The 18,810-nt window shown below is 37.3% G+C and overlaps 1 protein-coding gene and 1 long non-coding RNA gene across 2 annotated transcripts; both read right to left on the bottom strand.

Moving 5' to 3' along the window:
* Positions 1-1,609, bottom strand: LOC125802969 (uncharacterized). The gene is made up of 2 exons (XR_007440014.1): positions 1,530-1,609; positions 1-182 (listed from the first exon to the last, which is right to left on the bottom strand). It is a non-coding gene; the product is annotated as an uncharacterized LOC125802969 (long non-coding RNA).
* Positions 1,610-3,110: 1,501 nt separating this feature from the next.
* Positions 3,111-17,720, bottom strand: LOC111195928 (sialic acid-binding Ig-like lectin 13). The gene is made up of 9 exons (XM_049480978.1): positions 17,456-17,720; positions 14,316-14,729; positions 7,240-7,539; positions 6,009-6,248; positions 4,814-4,922; positions 3,870-3,912; positions 3,683-3,748; positions 3,285-3,389; positions 3,111-3,125 (listed from the first exon to the last, which is right to left on the bottom strand). Exons 1-9 carry the CDS (start codon positions 17,487-17,489, stop codon positions 3,111-3,113), a joined length of 1,326 nt encoding a protein of 441 aa, XP_049336935.1. The 5' UTR covers positions 17,490-17,720.
* Between the last annotated feature and the right edge of the window lie 1,090 nt (positions 17,721-18,810).

Below are 18,810 nucleotides of genomic sequence, written 5' to 3'. Positions count from 1 at the left end.
TTATATTAAAGGAATATATATTTTTTAATTTTTACAGAATTTATCTTTAAGACTGGTTAAAGAAGCTCATAAGCTTATGCAGATATAACTATATCTAACCAAAGTGTATTTCAGTTATTTGCATATATATTGCAATCGACATTGTTGTAGATCCCTTCATCCTCTTCTTTCACTTGCGGAACCTAGCAGAGAAATGAACACATTTCAATATACTGAAGACTTTTAGATATACTGTGTATATATATATATATATATATATATATATATATATATATATATATATAGGGGAGAGCGGGGTAATGTGAGCCATTTTTTACATTTGCCCCATGCTAGCTGAGCTACAATGATATATAAGTAGCTATTAAAGTTATCAGAATGTCTTTAAGACAAAGGGCAATGAAAATATGTTTGTTTTAAAAAAAGTGGTCTTGTGTCTCACTTTACCCCAACTTAGGGGTAAACTAAGACAGACCAGAGAAATTAAGGTGGTAAAGTGAACCAGTTGGGGGTGTGCTGTTCCACTTATGTTTTCCACTTTTAAATTACCATTAACATTACATGTTGTAACAAATGCGTGTCTATTAAAGATGAGAGACAAGGGAAGAACCTTATTGAAATCAAAGCCAAAAATTACAGGTCTCCATAAAACTTATGCAGCTAAAGAATTGATTCTGTCACCTGTCCATTACTACAGCGAGATTTTCAAAGAACTCCCTCACTGTTGTTTTATTGAAAGTTGTAGCCCTTCGCAGGGATGTTGCCTCAGGAGTTCATACAGAGAGATGTTGACGTGCTAGGAATCTGCCAAACCACTCTTTTCCTAAAAAGTACAGTATTCATTAGTATAGATTTTGCTTTTGGAAAGTTAACCTACAGAATCATATAGTCATGTAATCTCTTATCTATGTAATCACACTCTAGCCTACCTGCACAATGTTTCTAAATCCAATTGGCTGGGACGGTGTTTCACTTTACCCCACAGCATTTGTCTCACTTAACCCCACAGCTACCATTTTAGAAAAAACATAATCTCCAGCAAATCAGGCTAATGTTCAACTAGCATCAATCACATGGTTTGATATGTCGAAAGTTCATAAGCATGTATGATATTAGTTTTTCTACCAGAATCAATTTACTTTGATAAAATAGTTGATTAAGTTCAAAGCAAGAAAATTTACTTTTACATGCAGAAAACACCTTTTTGTGAAAAAAAAAAAAAAACCAAACCTTAACAGCATCAGCAACAACTTCCTCTTCCTAGTAGTGGGAAATGGGAGGGACTTGACAACATAATGGTCACATGACCACAATTGTGTTCAGTTGCCATGATATAAGGGGTGTCTCACATTACCCGATATCTCATATTACCCCGCTCTCCCCTATATATACAAGGAGTAATCACCAGTTTAAATCAGTATGAGTACCTGGATATATTAAAAATAATAATACTAATTGTATTTTACCATTTAATAAAATAAAGCTTGGTGTACAGACAATGTTTTAGGCGGAGGAGGGAATGTTCTGTGTACCTCTGGGATCTTCTGCTAGGGACGGCTGAAGCGAGTGATTCCCTGCTGGCATACCTCTGAGCTCCTTCATCTTCCTACAGATTGGGCAAAATACGTTAAAACACTTTACAGCCAGATCTTAGTCAGAACACTGTTTCTCCACCTATTATCCACTTTAACTCCACTGATCATATAGACCGTTTCAGATTAATATTCAAGAGCGTAGGAAGTGACGTGGCTTTTCCTAGGACACTTCCGTTTAGCGGTGAACAGTGTTCAAAACAGTGATTGTAATTTAATTTAAACCTTCCCTTACACACTGTTCCACAGCCACAAGACCTGCTGCAACATGACTGCAAAATTCACCTAATCTGAGAGTCACAAACACTGAAAATCAGGTCACACACAAACAAGTAAACTATGGAGGACCGAAAATGACATAAGTATAAATAAATAAATGCACATATAAATGTAGAAATAAATAAATATATAAGTAAATAAATGAATAAATAAATAAATGGGAGTTTTTCCTTGCCTCCGCGCTCACTGGGGGTTCTGTATTCTGTATTTTATATGTTTAATGCTTTGCCTGATTCTTTGTCCATGTAATCATGTTTCTGTAAAGCTGCTTTGTGCCAACACCAGTTGTAAAAAGCGCTATACAAATAAATTTGATTTGATTTATTTCCACATTTTTATTATTTTTTTTTATTTTATATGTGCATTTATTTATATACTATTTATTTATTTCAACATTTATATATTTATTCATTTATTTATATATGTATTTATTTCTACATTTATTGCATTTATTTATTTATACTTATGCCATTTTTGGTTCTCCATAGTAAACACGTGTGCTTTCGTTTTTCACACTGCTAACCTGCCATACAGTTACAGTGTCCACTCACAACTTCTCTCTGCTTCTTATCTATAAACCATGCAGAGTATGTGTTGGATAGCGTCTGACTTGCTCTAACCTCACCATACACTATAGTGATGCTTCTCTACTACAGGAACAAATATTCCCAACTTTTCCTCTGAGAAATTAATTATATGCGTCCAAACTGTGGTACACTTTCACTGCCTCTCTGGTGTAAACAAGCTCCGTTTCAACAAGGTAGTGGTACACATCTGGGTACGTCACCTCTGGCAAGCGTTTTAAATCAGAGGGAAAAACTTCCCCCTTAAATCCTTATTAAGAGGATCAGGAAAAGAGTTTTGATCAGTAATTACTAATCTCTGACTATAGCGTTTTTGCTCTTTTTTCGGGAGTAAAATATGCGCTCGTCATTTTGACAGCTGAATATTAGAAAATAGCGCCACCGGAAGCGTCGAAGGAACACACATGCGCAGTACCTTTGCTATTGTTTTCCCTCATTGAAACAATCTATAGGAGCAATCTATAGTTCAGGCTTTATTCCAATTAAATTATTTTAAAAAAGTTATTTAAATGTTATTTAAAAAATATTTTGAAAAGTAATGTTAGTAATGAATATTGTAGAATTTTGAAATACTGCAAAGCATGACCAAGACTCACCTTGACCAGCAAAATCCCACTGGCCAACCAGCATGACCAACATGTACCATAATCTAACCTGCTCAGGAGCTTATAGACTATAGTTAAAACCAGATACCAGGAAAAAAATATTTTTCAGGATTTAAGTCAGATTTTTTGTGTATTTGAATTTATGCTACTGCAACTTGCACTGGCAAAAACACACACTCAGTACAGAGAGAGATACATAGTTTTAAGATGTTTAAGCTGCACAGTACAGTATGTAATGAAAATGTATTTCTTGCCTCCAGTGGTATAACGTAATCTTCATCTGCAGACTTTGCTGGAACTTTGACTTGTGCTGGGCTCTCAAGTGATGAGACCTGCTCACAACAAAAATAAATGATAGCTAGAAAAATATAATATCAAGTTAATTCATTTAATATTGAATAATTAAATGGTTTAAATAGGACAACAATGCTTTATACATATTTGTGTTACTAGTCGTAGAAATTTGGCATTATTATGTCACTATTATGCAACTATATACTTATCTGAGACTCAAAAACATTAGTAAATGAGCTGCGATTTAAATTGACTGTAAACAAAGTGAGATGTTTATCATGTGGCTCCTCCCCTTCAATTAGTTTATTGTTTAATCCCATAACTGTCTTACAGGAATAATATAGTCGTCATCTTCCATGTCTTCCTTGTCTGTGCACATCTCTGGGACAGCTGGTGCCTGTTTACAGAGGAGTCAGTCAGAAAGGTATGAAACAAGGTATAGAAATCTAAAAATATAATACATGTATAAAAATATACATTAGTTACAAATCAAAAGGATTAATTTCCTGTGTACTCACCGGCGTCCTAGGAGCATCTTGCCCTATGGGATCTTGTCTTTGTCTAAATAAACAGGAAAAAAATACAAAACCCTGTTTTGTGCTTGTTTGTTCTAAACTGGACACTTTATAAGCTGGATGTCAGTCATAAGAAAAGGCGTATAGACTCAATCTGTGGTTTTATACAGTGGGTTGGTCATCAGACACAAAGTATTCTTTCTGCATAGACAAAAACATTCATACAGATAATATAATCACACCCCAGAATATGAGCAGTCTCCTAAATCTCTGCAGCACCTCCATAAATTATTAAGAGAAGTAAGGTTTATTCATAAGCATTTGTTAAACATATAAAACATGAAAAAAACAAAAACAAATTAAACCATTAAAATGCAAAATACCCAAAAGACATTAAAAACGTCGGTTTTTAATTCTAATTCTAATTCTAATTAATGCTAGTTAAGACATTAATAAACATTACAAAACTTTAATGCTTAAGAATGTGTAAATAATAATGAAGAAACATTTAAATATGCTGTAATGACTAATAATGTCTTAACTTATTGTTCATAAATAATTATTGAGGCATTTTGTCAATAATACTATATTAATACCCTTATTTTAAAATGTAAGCAAACATATAATATGTAATATTACCACAATAATTTGAAAATATCACTTCCCTTATCAAGGGATTGTGAATGTTTTAATGTTATTAATTAGGATAGAAATCTTTCAATAATATAAAATTATTAATAAACAGTTAAAAAATAAAAACAGAATAATGAACAAATAGTTTGGCAAATAGTGACCCCACATGTATCTATACTTTAAACTTTAAACACTTAAGATCTTTCTGGATAGATGGATGGATAGATAGAAACAAAATGTAATATAGGGTTAACATTTTTATATTTCTGGGCTGGAAGAATGTACATTATGGTAAACAAAAGAAAGGGACCCACTTTTCTTTTTGTATTCTGAATCTCCACACATAGAAAATGGCTGCCAGAAGGATGATGATGAGTACAGCGAAGCCACTGATCACAATGTAGAGAAAACCTAAAGAAGAGCCTATAGGAGGACATTCAGCAGTTCTAATTACGTTAATGTGTGAGAATAGATACATTATATTTCTTTATTATTAATCCATTATTCCTTTATTTATCTCTTTTATTTCTTCTGGTGGTCCTGGACCTCATAAACACATTTAATACATACTAGTTATCAAATAATTTAGCTATAAAATAATGAAAATATTTACCAAAAATTAGTAACTACCAAAAAATAACATCCTATTTACAGAATAATAATAATAATAAACATTGGTAACCATTACTGAATAATAGTAACTACCAAATAATGTGGTTACAAATTAATGAATAGTATTTTTCTGAATAAAAACAGTAACCAAATAATATAGTTACAAAATAACAGATAGTAGTTACACAGTAATAGCCACTACCAAATAACTACCAAATTATAAATTATAAAAATATATATTTTTTCCAAATAATAATAGTAACCAAATTATACAGTTACAAATTAATAAATATTAGTTACAGTGTTATAGAAAATAATATAGTTGTAAAAAAAGACATAAATAGTAGTTACTGAATAATAGTAACTACCAAAATAATAAACAGTAGTTACCAATTAATAGTCACAACCAGTTTAATTACAAATAATACATAGTAGTTTAAATAGTAGTTCAAATAATAGTAACTATTAAACAATGCAAATATGTTTATGTATGAAATAATACAATAAAATTACTCAATAACTGAACATTTAAAATATAACTAAACTTACCGAATTAGATAAACCTAAAACTTAGAACCTATATTCTCTAATGCAAGTCTTACAATATAATAAAGTACGAATTAAACACTCCACGTTCAACCTCATAAAGCTGACTATGAGAATGACAAAAGTGGACAAAGCTAGCATCAAAAACATGCAACATTGAAAAATAAAATTGTCTGTGTTCCTTCATACTTTTAATGTCTATAATGTTATCCTATTATGTAGAACATATAAATAATAAGATAATGAAATGAGGTGTGTCCAACCTTAAAGTCACTAAAAAAGCCTGAAGTCTCTTGTCCTCCGCTTTAAATTACAGTACTGTGTGTATGCAGTTCTGAAAGGTTACTGTACCTAGACTGAAGCTCACAGTTGATTTCCCGTGGCGGTTGATGGCTTCACAATACAGCACTCCAACGTTAACATCAAGTATATTCAGCTCATATTCCACTTTGTATTCTTTGGCACTAATGGTACTTATAACTGACTTTCCATCTGAACTGAGCCACTTTATAACACTGGGGGGTCTGGAATCCACCACACAAACACACTGATTTTTGGAACAGGCTGATTCTTCCTTTATTCTTGGTGGATCTGAACAAAACATAACACAAGATACAAGAAAACTGGATTTAAACAATAATAATTGATTTGTTTTTAAAAGAAGCTGATAGAAGCTGTACCTAGGTTTGAGTTTAGATTCTCTGCTCGAACCTGACCAGACCCGAGGTCCGACTCGAACTCGGGCCGAGTCGAGCCGAAGTTTTCCACCACTTTCATTGGGTCGCGCTCAAGAAAATAGTCTGCAACGTAGGTCTTTTTTTAATGCTATTTTTATTTTATAGAAAGCTATGGTGTGATTAACAAATCAAACTGTGTTTACAAAAATTCCACAGTGCACAGACTGTATTACACACTTAAATTGCAGCGCTGTGCATGGCAGTGCATAGCCTTATTACTGTTTGTTTAGAAATTATTTTCTATTCTTAAACCATTTTAAATTATGTTTAGTTAGAGAAAAGTCATTCAGGCATCATGATGTTCATGTTTTAGTCTTTTGGAGATCTGTTCTTAATAAACTTTTTTTTCTTAAATAATAGGTCTATGCTTCTTCAGTGTTGTAACGTTAATTAACATCATTCTGAACAGATTTCGCTCATTCAAACAGCATGTTTTTAAAAGCTCAGTTTTAACGCTCTGCTTACTGAAAAAGTGTCAGGTTTAAATCGGGATCGGGTGAAGGTGTGATGGATCGATCGTATAAACCAATAGGGAGTCGGAATGGTATATGTTTATACTTCTCTACATCCAATCACAATCAGATTCACGCTATCTGGATGGAGAGATTTATCTGGCCAGGGGTTTTATTGAATGATAAGAGAATACAGAACTACAATTTTCTCCTATATGATCAGTGGAGCTGATGGGCGTACAAACAAGGAGGTGACCATAAAGTCATGGTTGATCCTTGTATATATTGTATAACAAAACGAAATTGTTTTAAAAAGCTAAACTGCATCTCAGAGTGGAATAGACAATATTTATAATTTGGGGGGTGTAAATTAACTTTAAATCAATTACTCACAGCCTAATTTAAGCAAAGTTGATTCCTTGTTTTCCTCATAACCCGAAGATGACAGGTTCTTGTATTTTGCAGTACAGTTGATCATGGTGTCCAGGTCACTGTCTTGGGTCTGAAAGGTCAAATTTGACGTCAGTATCCATTGATCTCCATGCCGATTCTGACCTGTGCTGCAATTTCCTCTTTGCTTGTGACTCCAGTTGAGGTCAGGTGGGTTTGACACACAGGTGTAATTGATTGAACACGTGACTATAGCAAGAGATCCAACTTTCACCTCATCCATTGTGATGACCGGTCGTGTGTCTAAGGAAAAAGGTCAGAGATCAGTCACCACCTGGTTTACACTACATTGGACTAGACTGAGGTCACTGATATTAACAACAACTTTCTTAGAAGGGCGGGGCTATCCCAAGATGACAGGGTGGACAGGGACAGGGCTAAATTAACATTTAATTTATTATTTTTTAATAATCAAATTTGGGAGCATGATCATTAGATATCCTACAAAAAAATTCTAAAATGATTGCTATAAATTACCATACAATTACAGCTAGCCATTTCAGGCGCCCCCCTGAGAAACTAATGCGGTCCAGATAGGGCTAAAGTTATTTTTTTTTTCATTGTTGTAACAAAACTTTAAATTTTATGGTTAGTTTCTGTCAAATTGTCAGCTAAAAGCTGTGAAAACAGATACTTTATGTATCGTCCACATATACAGAGTTTTTGGGTGGAGTAAAATTACTTGACATAAAAAATATATATATATATTGAATTTCTATAAAGTGAATTTCTAACAAAAGGAAATGAAGCATGAGCTTCTATGTGTGTTCACTGCAGGGATGGATTAAAGATGGAGGCTGAATTCCAGCTGTTTTCTAACACTTTACAATAACAGTACTTATGACAATGTCTTAACTACTTATTAGTTAAGGCATTATTAATCATTACAACACTTTTAAATAATGTCTCAATTTATATTTTTACTCTCAACATTTTTAGGTATTACAATATAGTAATTTTAACAATGGCTTTACTAGTGTTAATTAATAATTAGTTGAGAGATAAAATTTTTAATAGAATTTTGTAACGCCAGGTAGTGAGGAGTGACGCGAGCCGAGTTAAAAATACAAACAGGTTTATTAGCAGTAAAGCTAACAGATACTGCTAACAGAATAGCCAGGCAAACAAAGATCTCACCGATGACAGAAGACGTAGTCAAAAATACAGTCCGAGTTCGTAACCGAGAAACAGTCCAACCATACATCAAATCCAGAAAGGGCAAAACAAAAGACATAAACCGATAATCCGAAAACAGGGTCGTAACGAGAAGGCAAAAACAATACACAGGAAAACGCTTAGTATGTAACATGAGTTAACAATACCTCGCGGAGTTTGTTTACAAGCGGCCGCCTTAAATACAGGAAGCTAGAGGGGAATGAACCGGAACTAACTCAGAACACAGGTGAGTCTGAGCGTCGGAGCGTAACATGATTGGGTGAAGGTGAGCGTGTGTTGTTGACGTTATTGTTCATGGGATCTTGGGAAATGGAGTCAGGTAGCGTGGAAGGAGAACACGGCCGCGTGACAGTACCCCCCTCCAAAGAGTCCGAATAATTCGAAGGATGAGGACGACACAAGGAGACAGCCCCCCCAACCTCAGCGGAGTCCTGAACAGGTGGCCCAGAAACGGGAACGGAATGGATGGAAGCCCTGGACCTGGGACGACCCCTCCTGGGACTGCGGACCGAACTGAGGGACCGGACAGAGACAGAACCACCGCGTCTACCCCTTCTTGGACCTGGAGACCTTCTCCTAGGGCGACCTCTGGGGCGTGGTGCAGGACGGGATGGATGAGACCGGTGAAAGTCATCCACCATTAAAGGATCCAGGACATCAGTTGCCGGAACCCAACTTCTCTCCTCAGGTCCGTAGCCCTTCCAGTCCACCAGATACTCCAGGGCTCCCCTTCTCCTCCTGGAGTCCAAAAGTCGTTCTACCGCATAAACCGGGCCACCGTCCATAGCCACCGGAGGAGGAGGAGACGCCCCAAGCGATGTCTCATCCAACGGACCAGGGATAACCGGCTTTAATAAAGACACATGAAAAGAAGGGCATACACGGTAGTGAGAGGGTAGATCGAGACGGTAGGTAACTTCATTAATTCTCTTAATGACTTTGAAAGGACCAATATACTTAACTGAAAGTTTCTTATTAGCATCTGGTTGCCGGAAATCCCTGGTAGATAGCCAAACCCGATCACCAGGAGCGTAAAGGGGGGTCTCACGGCGTAGGCGATCCGCCTGTTGTTTCTGCCGTTGTAAAACCGCCTCAATGCGTCTGTGAGTCTCCTCCCACACTTCCTCGCTCCGACGCATCCAATCGTCTACCGCAGGAATATTAGAGGGTTCGGCTGACCAGGGCATGATGGGTGGTTGATATCCTAAAAAGCATTGAAAAGGTGTCATTTTAGTAGTGGAACTGATCAGTGAGTTCTGAGCTAGTTCCGCCCAAGGGAGAAATTTGGCCCAATCATGGACGTTGTTAGAACAATAGACTCTCAAAAACTTTCCTAGCTCCTGATTCATTCTCTCACATTGTCCATTGCTTTGAGGGTGATAGCCAGAAGATAAACTAACAGATATACCCAAACTACTCATAAAGGCAGACCAAACTTGAGAAATAAATTGGGGACCACGATCAGAGACAATATCTTCCGGGATACCAAAAACACGGAAAACATGAATAAAAATGGCTTCAGCAGTTTCTAGGGCCGTAGACATTTTACTAAAAGGAATGAACCTAACTCCGCGAGAGAAACGGTCTATAACTGTCATGATAACTGTTTGACCCATAGATTCAGGAAGATCAGAAACAAAATCGACAGCTAAGTGAGACCAAGGCCGAGCAGGAACAGGCAGAGGTACTAATTTACCGGCAGGTAGAGTACGGGGAGTTTTACTCTGAGCACACACAGTACAGGAGGATACAAAATTGTGGATGTCAGATCGCATATTTTCCCACCAGAAACGACTCTCTAATAATTGAAAAGTGCGGGTCTCGCCAGGATGTCCTGAAGTAGGAGAAGTGTGAGCCCAAGTAATGAGTCTATCTCTGCACTGGTCTGGTACATAAGATTTGTCTGGGGGGCACTGCAAAGGAGGAGGGGATGTAGAGTTAATTAGATTGATCTCCTCCGAGATCTCCCATCTGATAGGAGCTAGAACTATACCTGGTTTTAGAATTGTAGAGGGTTCTGAGGTTTCTACATTATCTTCCTCATAAATTCGTGAGAGGGCATCTGCCTTGGTGTTTCTGGAGCCAGGTCGATAAGTGATTACAAAATTGAAACGAGCAAAGAAGACAGACCAACGTGCTTGACGTGAATTCATACTTTTCATAGATCTCAAGAATTCTAAATTTCTGTGATCAGTTATTACCACGAAAGGATGTAGTGCTCCCTCTAACCAGTGTCTCCATTCTTCTAAAGCTAATTTAATGGCCAATAGTTCACGATCACCAATACCATAGTTCCGTTCAGCTGGGGAGAGTTTGTGGGAGAAGTAGGCTACAGGGTGCATCTTACTGGGAGAGCCAATATTTTGGGAGAGGACAGCACCTACTCCAACACTGGATGCATCTACCTCAACAACAAAGGGCTCTTTAGGATCTGGATGTTTTAACAAGGGAGCTGAAGTAAACACCTCTTTGAGAGAAGAGAAAGCATTTGATGCTTCTTCAGACCAGATCAACTTTCTAGCATTCCGTTTCAATAGATTGGTCAGTGGAGCAGCTACAGAACTATAATTACGAATAAATCTTCTATAAAAGTTTGCGAAACCAAGAAATCTTTGTAGTTCCTTTACTGATCTAGGGGTTGGCCAGTTAACTACAGCCTGAATCTTCCTATCATCCATAGTAATGCCTCTGGCACTAATAACATAACCCAAAAAGGAAATGGTAGACAGATTAAATTCACATTTTTCCGCTTTAACGAAAAGCTGGTTTTGAAGAAGACGGGTCAATACAGCACGAACATGGGAAATGTGTGTAGTCAAGTCAGATGAATAAATTAGAATGTCGTCTATAAAAGCTATGACAAATTTTCCTAGCATGTCACGGAGTACATCGTTTATGAAAGATTGGAATACGGACGGGGCGTTCTTGAGACCAAACGGCATAACTAAGTATTCATAGTGCCCCCTAGTGGTGAAAAAGGCAGTCTTCCACTCATCACCCTCTCTAATTCTCACCAAGTTATAAGCACTGCGGAGATCTAATTTAGTGAAGATGGAAGCTCCGCGTAGTTGTTCAAGCGCTACAGGTACTAGAGGGAGAGGATAGGGATAAGTTTTGGTAACTGCATTTAGTTGTCGATAGTCGATACATGGGCGCAGACCTCCATCCTTTTTTTTGACAAAGAAAAAGGATGCGGCTACAGGAGAAGTGGAATGACGAATGAACCCCTGAGATAGGGCCTCCTGCACATACTCCTCCATAGCACGTTCCTCAGTTTGAGTTAAAGGATATATACGTGACTTGGGAGGTATCTGATTGTCTATAAGTTCTATAGCACAGTCATAGGAGCGATGTGGGGGAAGTTGAGTAGCACGTGACTTGCTAAAAACTTCATTCAGATCAGAGTAATGAGGAGGAATATGTGCAAGTGACTCCAGGCCAGGACTCTCTACAGTAGTAGATTGGATCATTAATTTAGGAACAGTAATGCAGTGATCATGACAGTATGGAGACCAAGAAATAATTTCACAGTTAGACCAAGAAATCAGAGGATTATGTTTTTTCAACCATGGAAGTCCTAATATAATTTGATAATTAGTGTCCTTCATCACAAAAAACCTGATCTCTTCTGAGTGCAGAGCGCTGACGTTGAGCTTGACAGGTGTGGTGGTGTGGGAAACAGCTCCTCGGCCAACTGGGGTCCCATCCACCGCAGACAGTCTCATAGGATTTTCCAATTGTTCGAACGGAATCTGGAGTTGTCTGGTCAGCTGCTCGTGTATAAAGTTCCCCTCGGCACCGGAATCAATCAGGGCTGGAAACACAAATGAAGAAGACTGGCAGAACAGAACAACAGAAATAATAAAAGATCTTGAAAACATATCAGGACTAAGTCGGCTTACCCCTTTAGCGTGTGGAATCCTCTCCACACGCTTTCCCGAGTTAGTAGCAGGTGGCTCATATGGACGGTCCGGGTTGCCATGATAACCATGGGAGAGCCCACCGTAGGACGAGCCTGAAGTATCTTGGCGTTGAACTCGGGAGGGGCAAAGCTGACAATCTCGCAACACATGATCTGCTCTGCCACAATAGAAGCATAATCCATCTTGAAATCGTCGCTTTCTTTCTTCTTTTGACAAACGGGTAGCGTCTACTTGCATGGGTTCCTCATCCCTGAGTGTGGTCCGTGGAGTAAATCCAGATGCGCGTGGCGTAGCAAAACGAGGAGAAGTAGCAGCAGCTCTACGACCAGGTACTGAGCTCTGTTTGAGCTGATCAAGTCTGATGGCTAACGATATAAGTTCATCCAAAGGCAGCCCATCATCCTTGCAAGCTAATTCGGCCAAAACATCAGCCCTGAGTCCATTTCGAAACATCACGCGTAGAGCTGGTTCATTCCAACCACTACCAGCAGCCAAAGTACGGAATTCGAGAGCGAAATCAGACACGGGTCGGTTTCCTTGACGTAACTGAACCAATAACTCTCCCTGAGATTGTCCATGATGCGGGTGATCAAAAACCAACTTAAATTCCCTGAGGAAATGCTCGTATGGGCTATTTTCAATACTAGGCCAAATAGCAGTAGCCCAATCCAAAGCCTTGCCGGTGAGACGAGATATAAAAAACGAAATACGTGCAGCGTCGGCACTAACTGCTGAATTAGCAAAAAATAGTGACATCTGCAAGAGAAAGCCTCTGCATAAATCTGGAGAACCATCATATTTATCAGGTTTGCTTACCGGAAAAGCGGCTGCCGAGGGAGCGATAGCAGGAGAGCTAACCGGGGCCTGGTTAGCAGAGGCTAGGCTAGCTGGAGTGGCCACTCTCAGCTGGGCAAGCTGAGTAGCGATATCCTGAAGGCTAGCAGTTATCTGAGCTAGCTGAGAGTGTTGATCTGACTGCTGGGTAGTAAGAGCAGTAACGGTGTTAGCAAGGCTCTCAAAAAGCTGGCTATGCTGTTCGAGAACCCTCCCCTGATTCCCGACTGCCTGCTGGAGATCATTAAACTCGGCCATCACTTCAGGCGAGGTATTCTGTAACGCCAGGTAGTGAGGAGTGACGCGAGCCGAGTTAAAAATACAAACAGGTTTATTAGCAGTAAAGCTAACAGATACTGCTAACAGAATAGCCAGGCAAACAAAGATCTCACCGATGACAGAAGACGTAGTCAAAAATACAGTCCGAGTTCGTAACCGAGAAACAGTCCAACCATACATCAAATCCAGAAAGGGCAAAACAAAAGACATAAACCGATAATCCGAAAACAGGGTCGTAACGAGAAGGCAAAAACAATACACAGGAAAACGCTTAGTATGTAACATGAGTTAACAATACCTCGCGGAGTTTGTTTACAAGCGGCCGCCTTAAATACAGGAAGCTAGAGTGGAATGAACCGGAACTAACTCAGAACACAGGTGAGTCTGAGCGTCGGAGCGTAACATGATTGGGTGAAGGTGAGCGTGTGTTGTTGACGTTATTGTTCATGGGATCTTGGGAAATGGAGTCAGGTAGCGTGGAAGGAGAACACGGCCGCGTGACAAATTTAATTTAGGAAATATCAGGACTGTGTGGAAATGTAGTGTCTATTCTACTTTGCAATTAATCTTAATGCTGTAACTTTGTTCTACAGGGTTCTATTTAGTTATTTTAATTATTTATGTATTACTACAATAGTTATGAAATTGAGTAACTGCAATGCAAGCTTAAACACAGGGTCTAATATTAGAATACTAGAATATTAAGTATTCTAAGTATTAGAATATTAGAATTAGAGTTCAAGACATATCACTATGTTATAGTGGTTTTATGATTAAAGCGCCATGAGATGACTTGATTGAACTAACCGTTATAGTCTACATGCAGTGTCACTGGATGTTTTATGTAACGGTAATGACATCTGTCAGTGTTTTTAGTTTTTCCCTCCACCATGAAGATGTACTGTCCAGTATCTGTCTTCCTCAGGTTGTTGATCTTCAGTGTACAGTTCTTTTGGCTGATGTTCCCCAGCAGCTCAGTACGACCTCTGAAGGCTGAGTCTATCTGGGAGGAATTGGGGTGGTACACTTTCACACTTTCCATCTCCTTCATCCATATTCCTTTCTCAGGTGTACTTTGGATCTTTTTTTGCTCCTCAGTGCAGTTATTATACTCAAAAGTACAGTTAATAATCACACAGTCATGCTGATAAGCCTGAATATTATTAGTTACTGTGAGCTTCCAGTTAACGGTTGCTGCGGAGGGAAGAGCACTGCACAGCACTGTTGGACAGAAAGGAGAAATGCATGTTATTACTGAGCTCTGCATCTGCTAATAAAATAATGAATAAATACTCTGTAGACAGTTGCAGTGAATGAATGATACTGTAGCTAGGGCTGGGAGGTTAATCAAACTGACTTATTTTACACTTTTTCTAAACTGAAATACAAGGAGGTTATGTTTGCACTGTGTTTAATATAAAAGCTGCATGTACCATTGAAGAGAGCTGCTTACTATTTGTAAAAATACATGAAAATGAAATGAAAAGGAAATAGTAGCTTGCGCATCTCTTTAAATGGCGCTGCTTGTTTACAAATACAAAAATCATGCTGTTTTGAGAGAACTAAAAATCATAATCGAGAATCACTCATATATTTAAAGAATATACTGTATATATATATATATATATTTACAATATAACCCAGCCTTAACTGCAACGTATTTTTTTTTTTCATTTTTGTCTGCCACCACCCCTCTCTTCTGAAGATCAATGCAATTACAATGCAACACAAAGTTGTAGTAATGTTATTGCAATTGTAACGGTGCAGAGGAAGGACATAAAATACAAAAAACAAACCAACAGCAACAAAACTAATGTTGTTTTGTGAGAACTAAAAATCATAATTGAGAATCGATCCTATATTTGAAGAATACATATATATATTTTTACAATATAACCCAGCCTTAACTGCCTTAACAAAAAACCCCTATACCCCACCCCTCTTCGGAAGATCAATGCAATTTTATTTTAGTGTTAATACAAAGTTGTAGTAACTTTATTGTAATTGTAATGGTGCAGAGGGAAGACATAAAATACAAAACAACAACAATAAAAACAGACAATACAAGCAATCATACAAAGCTTTGTACCCTCATAAATGTGTTAATTTATTTATGTTTTCAAATTGAAAGAAAAATAAAGAATAATAATGAAGAGAAAAAACACATACATATATACACATCTATATACATAATGCTGAACTTTTTTCTTGTGCTCATGAGTTCTGGTTTTGAACTACCCTACAGGAATCATGAACATGTGTCTCTAATATATATATATATATATATATATATATATATATATATATATATATATATATATATATATATATATATACATTGTTTAAACCTCAGTAACTGCTGTGATCATGTATGTTCTATATTTTACAATATGTTACATATCTCTGCACCTTATCCTCACCATGCACATTTCATTCAGTGGCAGACTGCTGTCCCAGTCCTGCTCCACGGACAGACTCTGAAAGTGTTTTGTTCCTCAGGCCATAAGACTGTTTAAAGGTCACCTTCCGCGAAAATCCGATTTTTCTTGTTTTTTGTGGAATACAGTAGGTCTCTCCGAGTTGAATGTGTACACCTGCACATTAAACTGTTTTGCAGCCCCCATTGTCTGCAGGAGCTAAGCAAAGAAATCCCCCCTCCCCCCCTCCGAAAAACGGGTGAATTTTGAATTATCTTTCTGCCTACGTAGGCAGAAACTCACAGACCAGCCCACCTTGGCTCGAGAAACTCCCAGAGGCGGAGCTGAAGCGACGCAACATCACCGCTCATCAGTTAGGAGGTGGGAGGCAGTGAGCGGCAGAGCGGTGGAGGGGCGTCGCAGTGCTCCTAGCCAATCAGAGGAGAGATATTTGCATGCTGTTTGCATGTATGAATATTCATGAGCAAAGCTGGAATCCGGTCATTTTGGACACACCCCTAAAACAGTCCATTAAAAAAGAGCTATACAGAGACACCTGAGCACTTTTTTTTTTTTACAAAAACGGCTCACATGTCATTCATTCATACTAGAGACCACAACTAGACATTTTAAAATTAAAGAAAAAACGATGGAAGGTGAGCTTTAACTCCTCTCAGCACAGCAAACTAAAGACTCTGTGAGTCTTTTTCATTCCAGCCACTCTGCTCACTCAATGGTCAAACCCTCCGAGATGCCCTATTATAATATTTTTATAGCTTTACCATATCCTGCACTAGTAGTTTATGTATTTTCTACTGTTTACATCTTTACAAACTTGCACTGCTACATTTTTATTATATAACTGAGTATTTGAACTGTTTATATAGCTGACATCTTCTCAATATGCATAATAACTGGTGTTAAATTTTGTTTAATGTGTAATTAACTACACTACCTCCATTACTTTTATACTTTATTTTTATCTGTATCATTCTATTTTATTCTTCTTTTGTAACGTCTGTATACTATGTATACTTGTTACTGGATGTCAAGATTGTTTTCTCTGGAATCAATAAAGTCTAAAAATCTATCAGTCTGCTCTTTACTCTCTGTTAAATTGTCTCTTGCATTATTTTATTTATTGTAGTATTATAGTTTTATGTTGCACTTTTGCATTTCATGTTTGTCTATTGCATAGTTGTTCCATGTTGCACCACGGGTCCGAAGGAACACAATTTCTTTGCACTTTGTACCTGTACTCAGATGTAATGACAATAAAAGCCTCTTGACATGACTTGATATAAGTATTGTAGATATTTTTAATGTGTTTGCCAGTCTTTACAATGTCTGTTAGATTGACAATCATCAGTTCCTCATTTTTAGTACAGAAATAAATTATAAACCTGATAAACCTGAACTAAAAACACTTCTGTAGTTAAAAAATCACAGAAATATATTGGAAAAGCTGTGTGGAGATCACTGATACTGAAAATATTATGAATCAGCAATGATAGAGAACACAGACATTACCTAAGCTGATGATCCACAGTTGTGTTGTCGCCATGATCCACTGGAATGCAAGAGCAGCCAAATATGGTTTAAAAGATGAGCACAGAGTGGCTGCAGATCAGGGGTGGGTTTCCCGAAAACGATCAATCTTAGCGAATAACGAACGAAATACCGAATGACGTGAGTAAAGAACGAGCCAGTTCTGCACCGCGGTCACGCCATCTGCACTTAGAAAACGCTCAGTCGCGCTATCTACACCGAAAACTGGAGTGCGCGTCTAAACATCGGAGTCAAGCTATCCGCGCTTCGGAAATTCCCAGTCAAGTCATCCGCGCTTTATATTTATATGCGCGTATACGCGCGATTTTACGGTAAACAGACGCGCAGGCGGAGAGCACGCTAAAAAAAACACAGAGAAGGGGAGACCGACACGTTTCAGTCGGTTATACTAATTCAGACATACATTAAGCCCAGAAACGAGAAGAAAACGGGTTAAAATAACTCACCTCACTGTAGATTTTGTTATCTTTTTAACATTATCTATTTGATATAATACCATACCAATCCCATCAGTGTTTAAGAGAGAGAGAGAGAGAGAGAAAGACAGAATTTTATATTAATATTACTTTTTTCAATCTATGCTTCAAATTAAATTTCTTGGGCAAATTTCACTGTATTTTTTATTTTATATTAATTGTTTTTATTTTTTATTCATAAAAATAAAAACAATTTTTTATTTTTTTTAAATAAAATTTCTCATGATTTTCCCGTAATGCCAAAACAGTTCCATGATCATTTGAAAGAGTACAACATAGGCTATCACCTCTGCAAGTTTGGGCAAATTTCACTGTATTGTTTATTTTATATTATTTTTTTTATTCATGCTTAAAATTACATTACTCATGATTTTCCCATAATGCCAAAACAGGTCCACTACCATATGAAAGAGTCTTTCCTAGGCTATGACTCCTGCAAGTTTGGGCAAACTTTACTGTTTTGTTTAATTTACATAAACTTTTCTTTTTTTTTTTATTCTAAAATTATTATAAAATAAACGATAAAGTAAAATTTGCCCAAACTTCCAGGAGTCATAGCCTAGGACATACTCTTTCATATGGTAGTGGACCTGTTTTGGCATTATGGGAAAATCATGAAAATTGTAATTTTAATAATGAATAATATACTATAAAAATAATATAAAATAAACAATGCAGTGAAATTTGCCCAAACTTGCAGGAGTCATAGGACAGACTCTTTCATATGGTAGTGGACCTGTTTTGGCATTATGAGAAAATCATGAGAAATTCAATTTTAAGCATGAATAATATACATTAAAAATAATATAAAATAAACAAGACAATGTAATTTGCCCAATC

Source organism: Astyanax mexicanus, chromosome 7 (genome assembly GCF_023375975.1).
Source record: "Astyanax mexicanus isolate ESR-SI-001 chromosome 7, AstMex3_surface, whole genome shotgun sequence".
NCBI lineage: Eukaryota > Metazoa > Chordata > Actinopteri > Characiformes > Acestrorhamphidae > Astyanax > Astyanax mexicanus.
The sequence above is the reverse complement of the archived record's forward strand: the minus strand, read 5'-3'. Positions and strand labels throughout refer to the sequence as shown.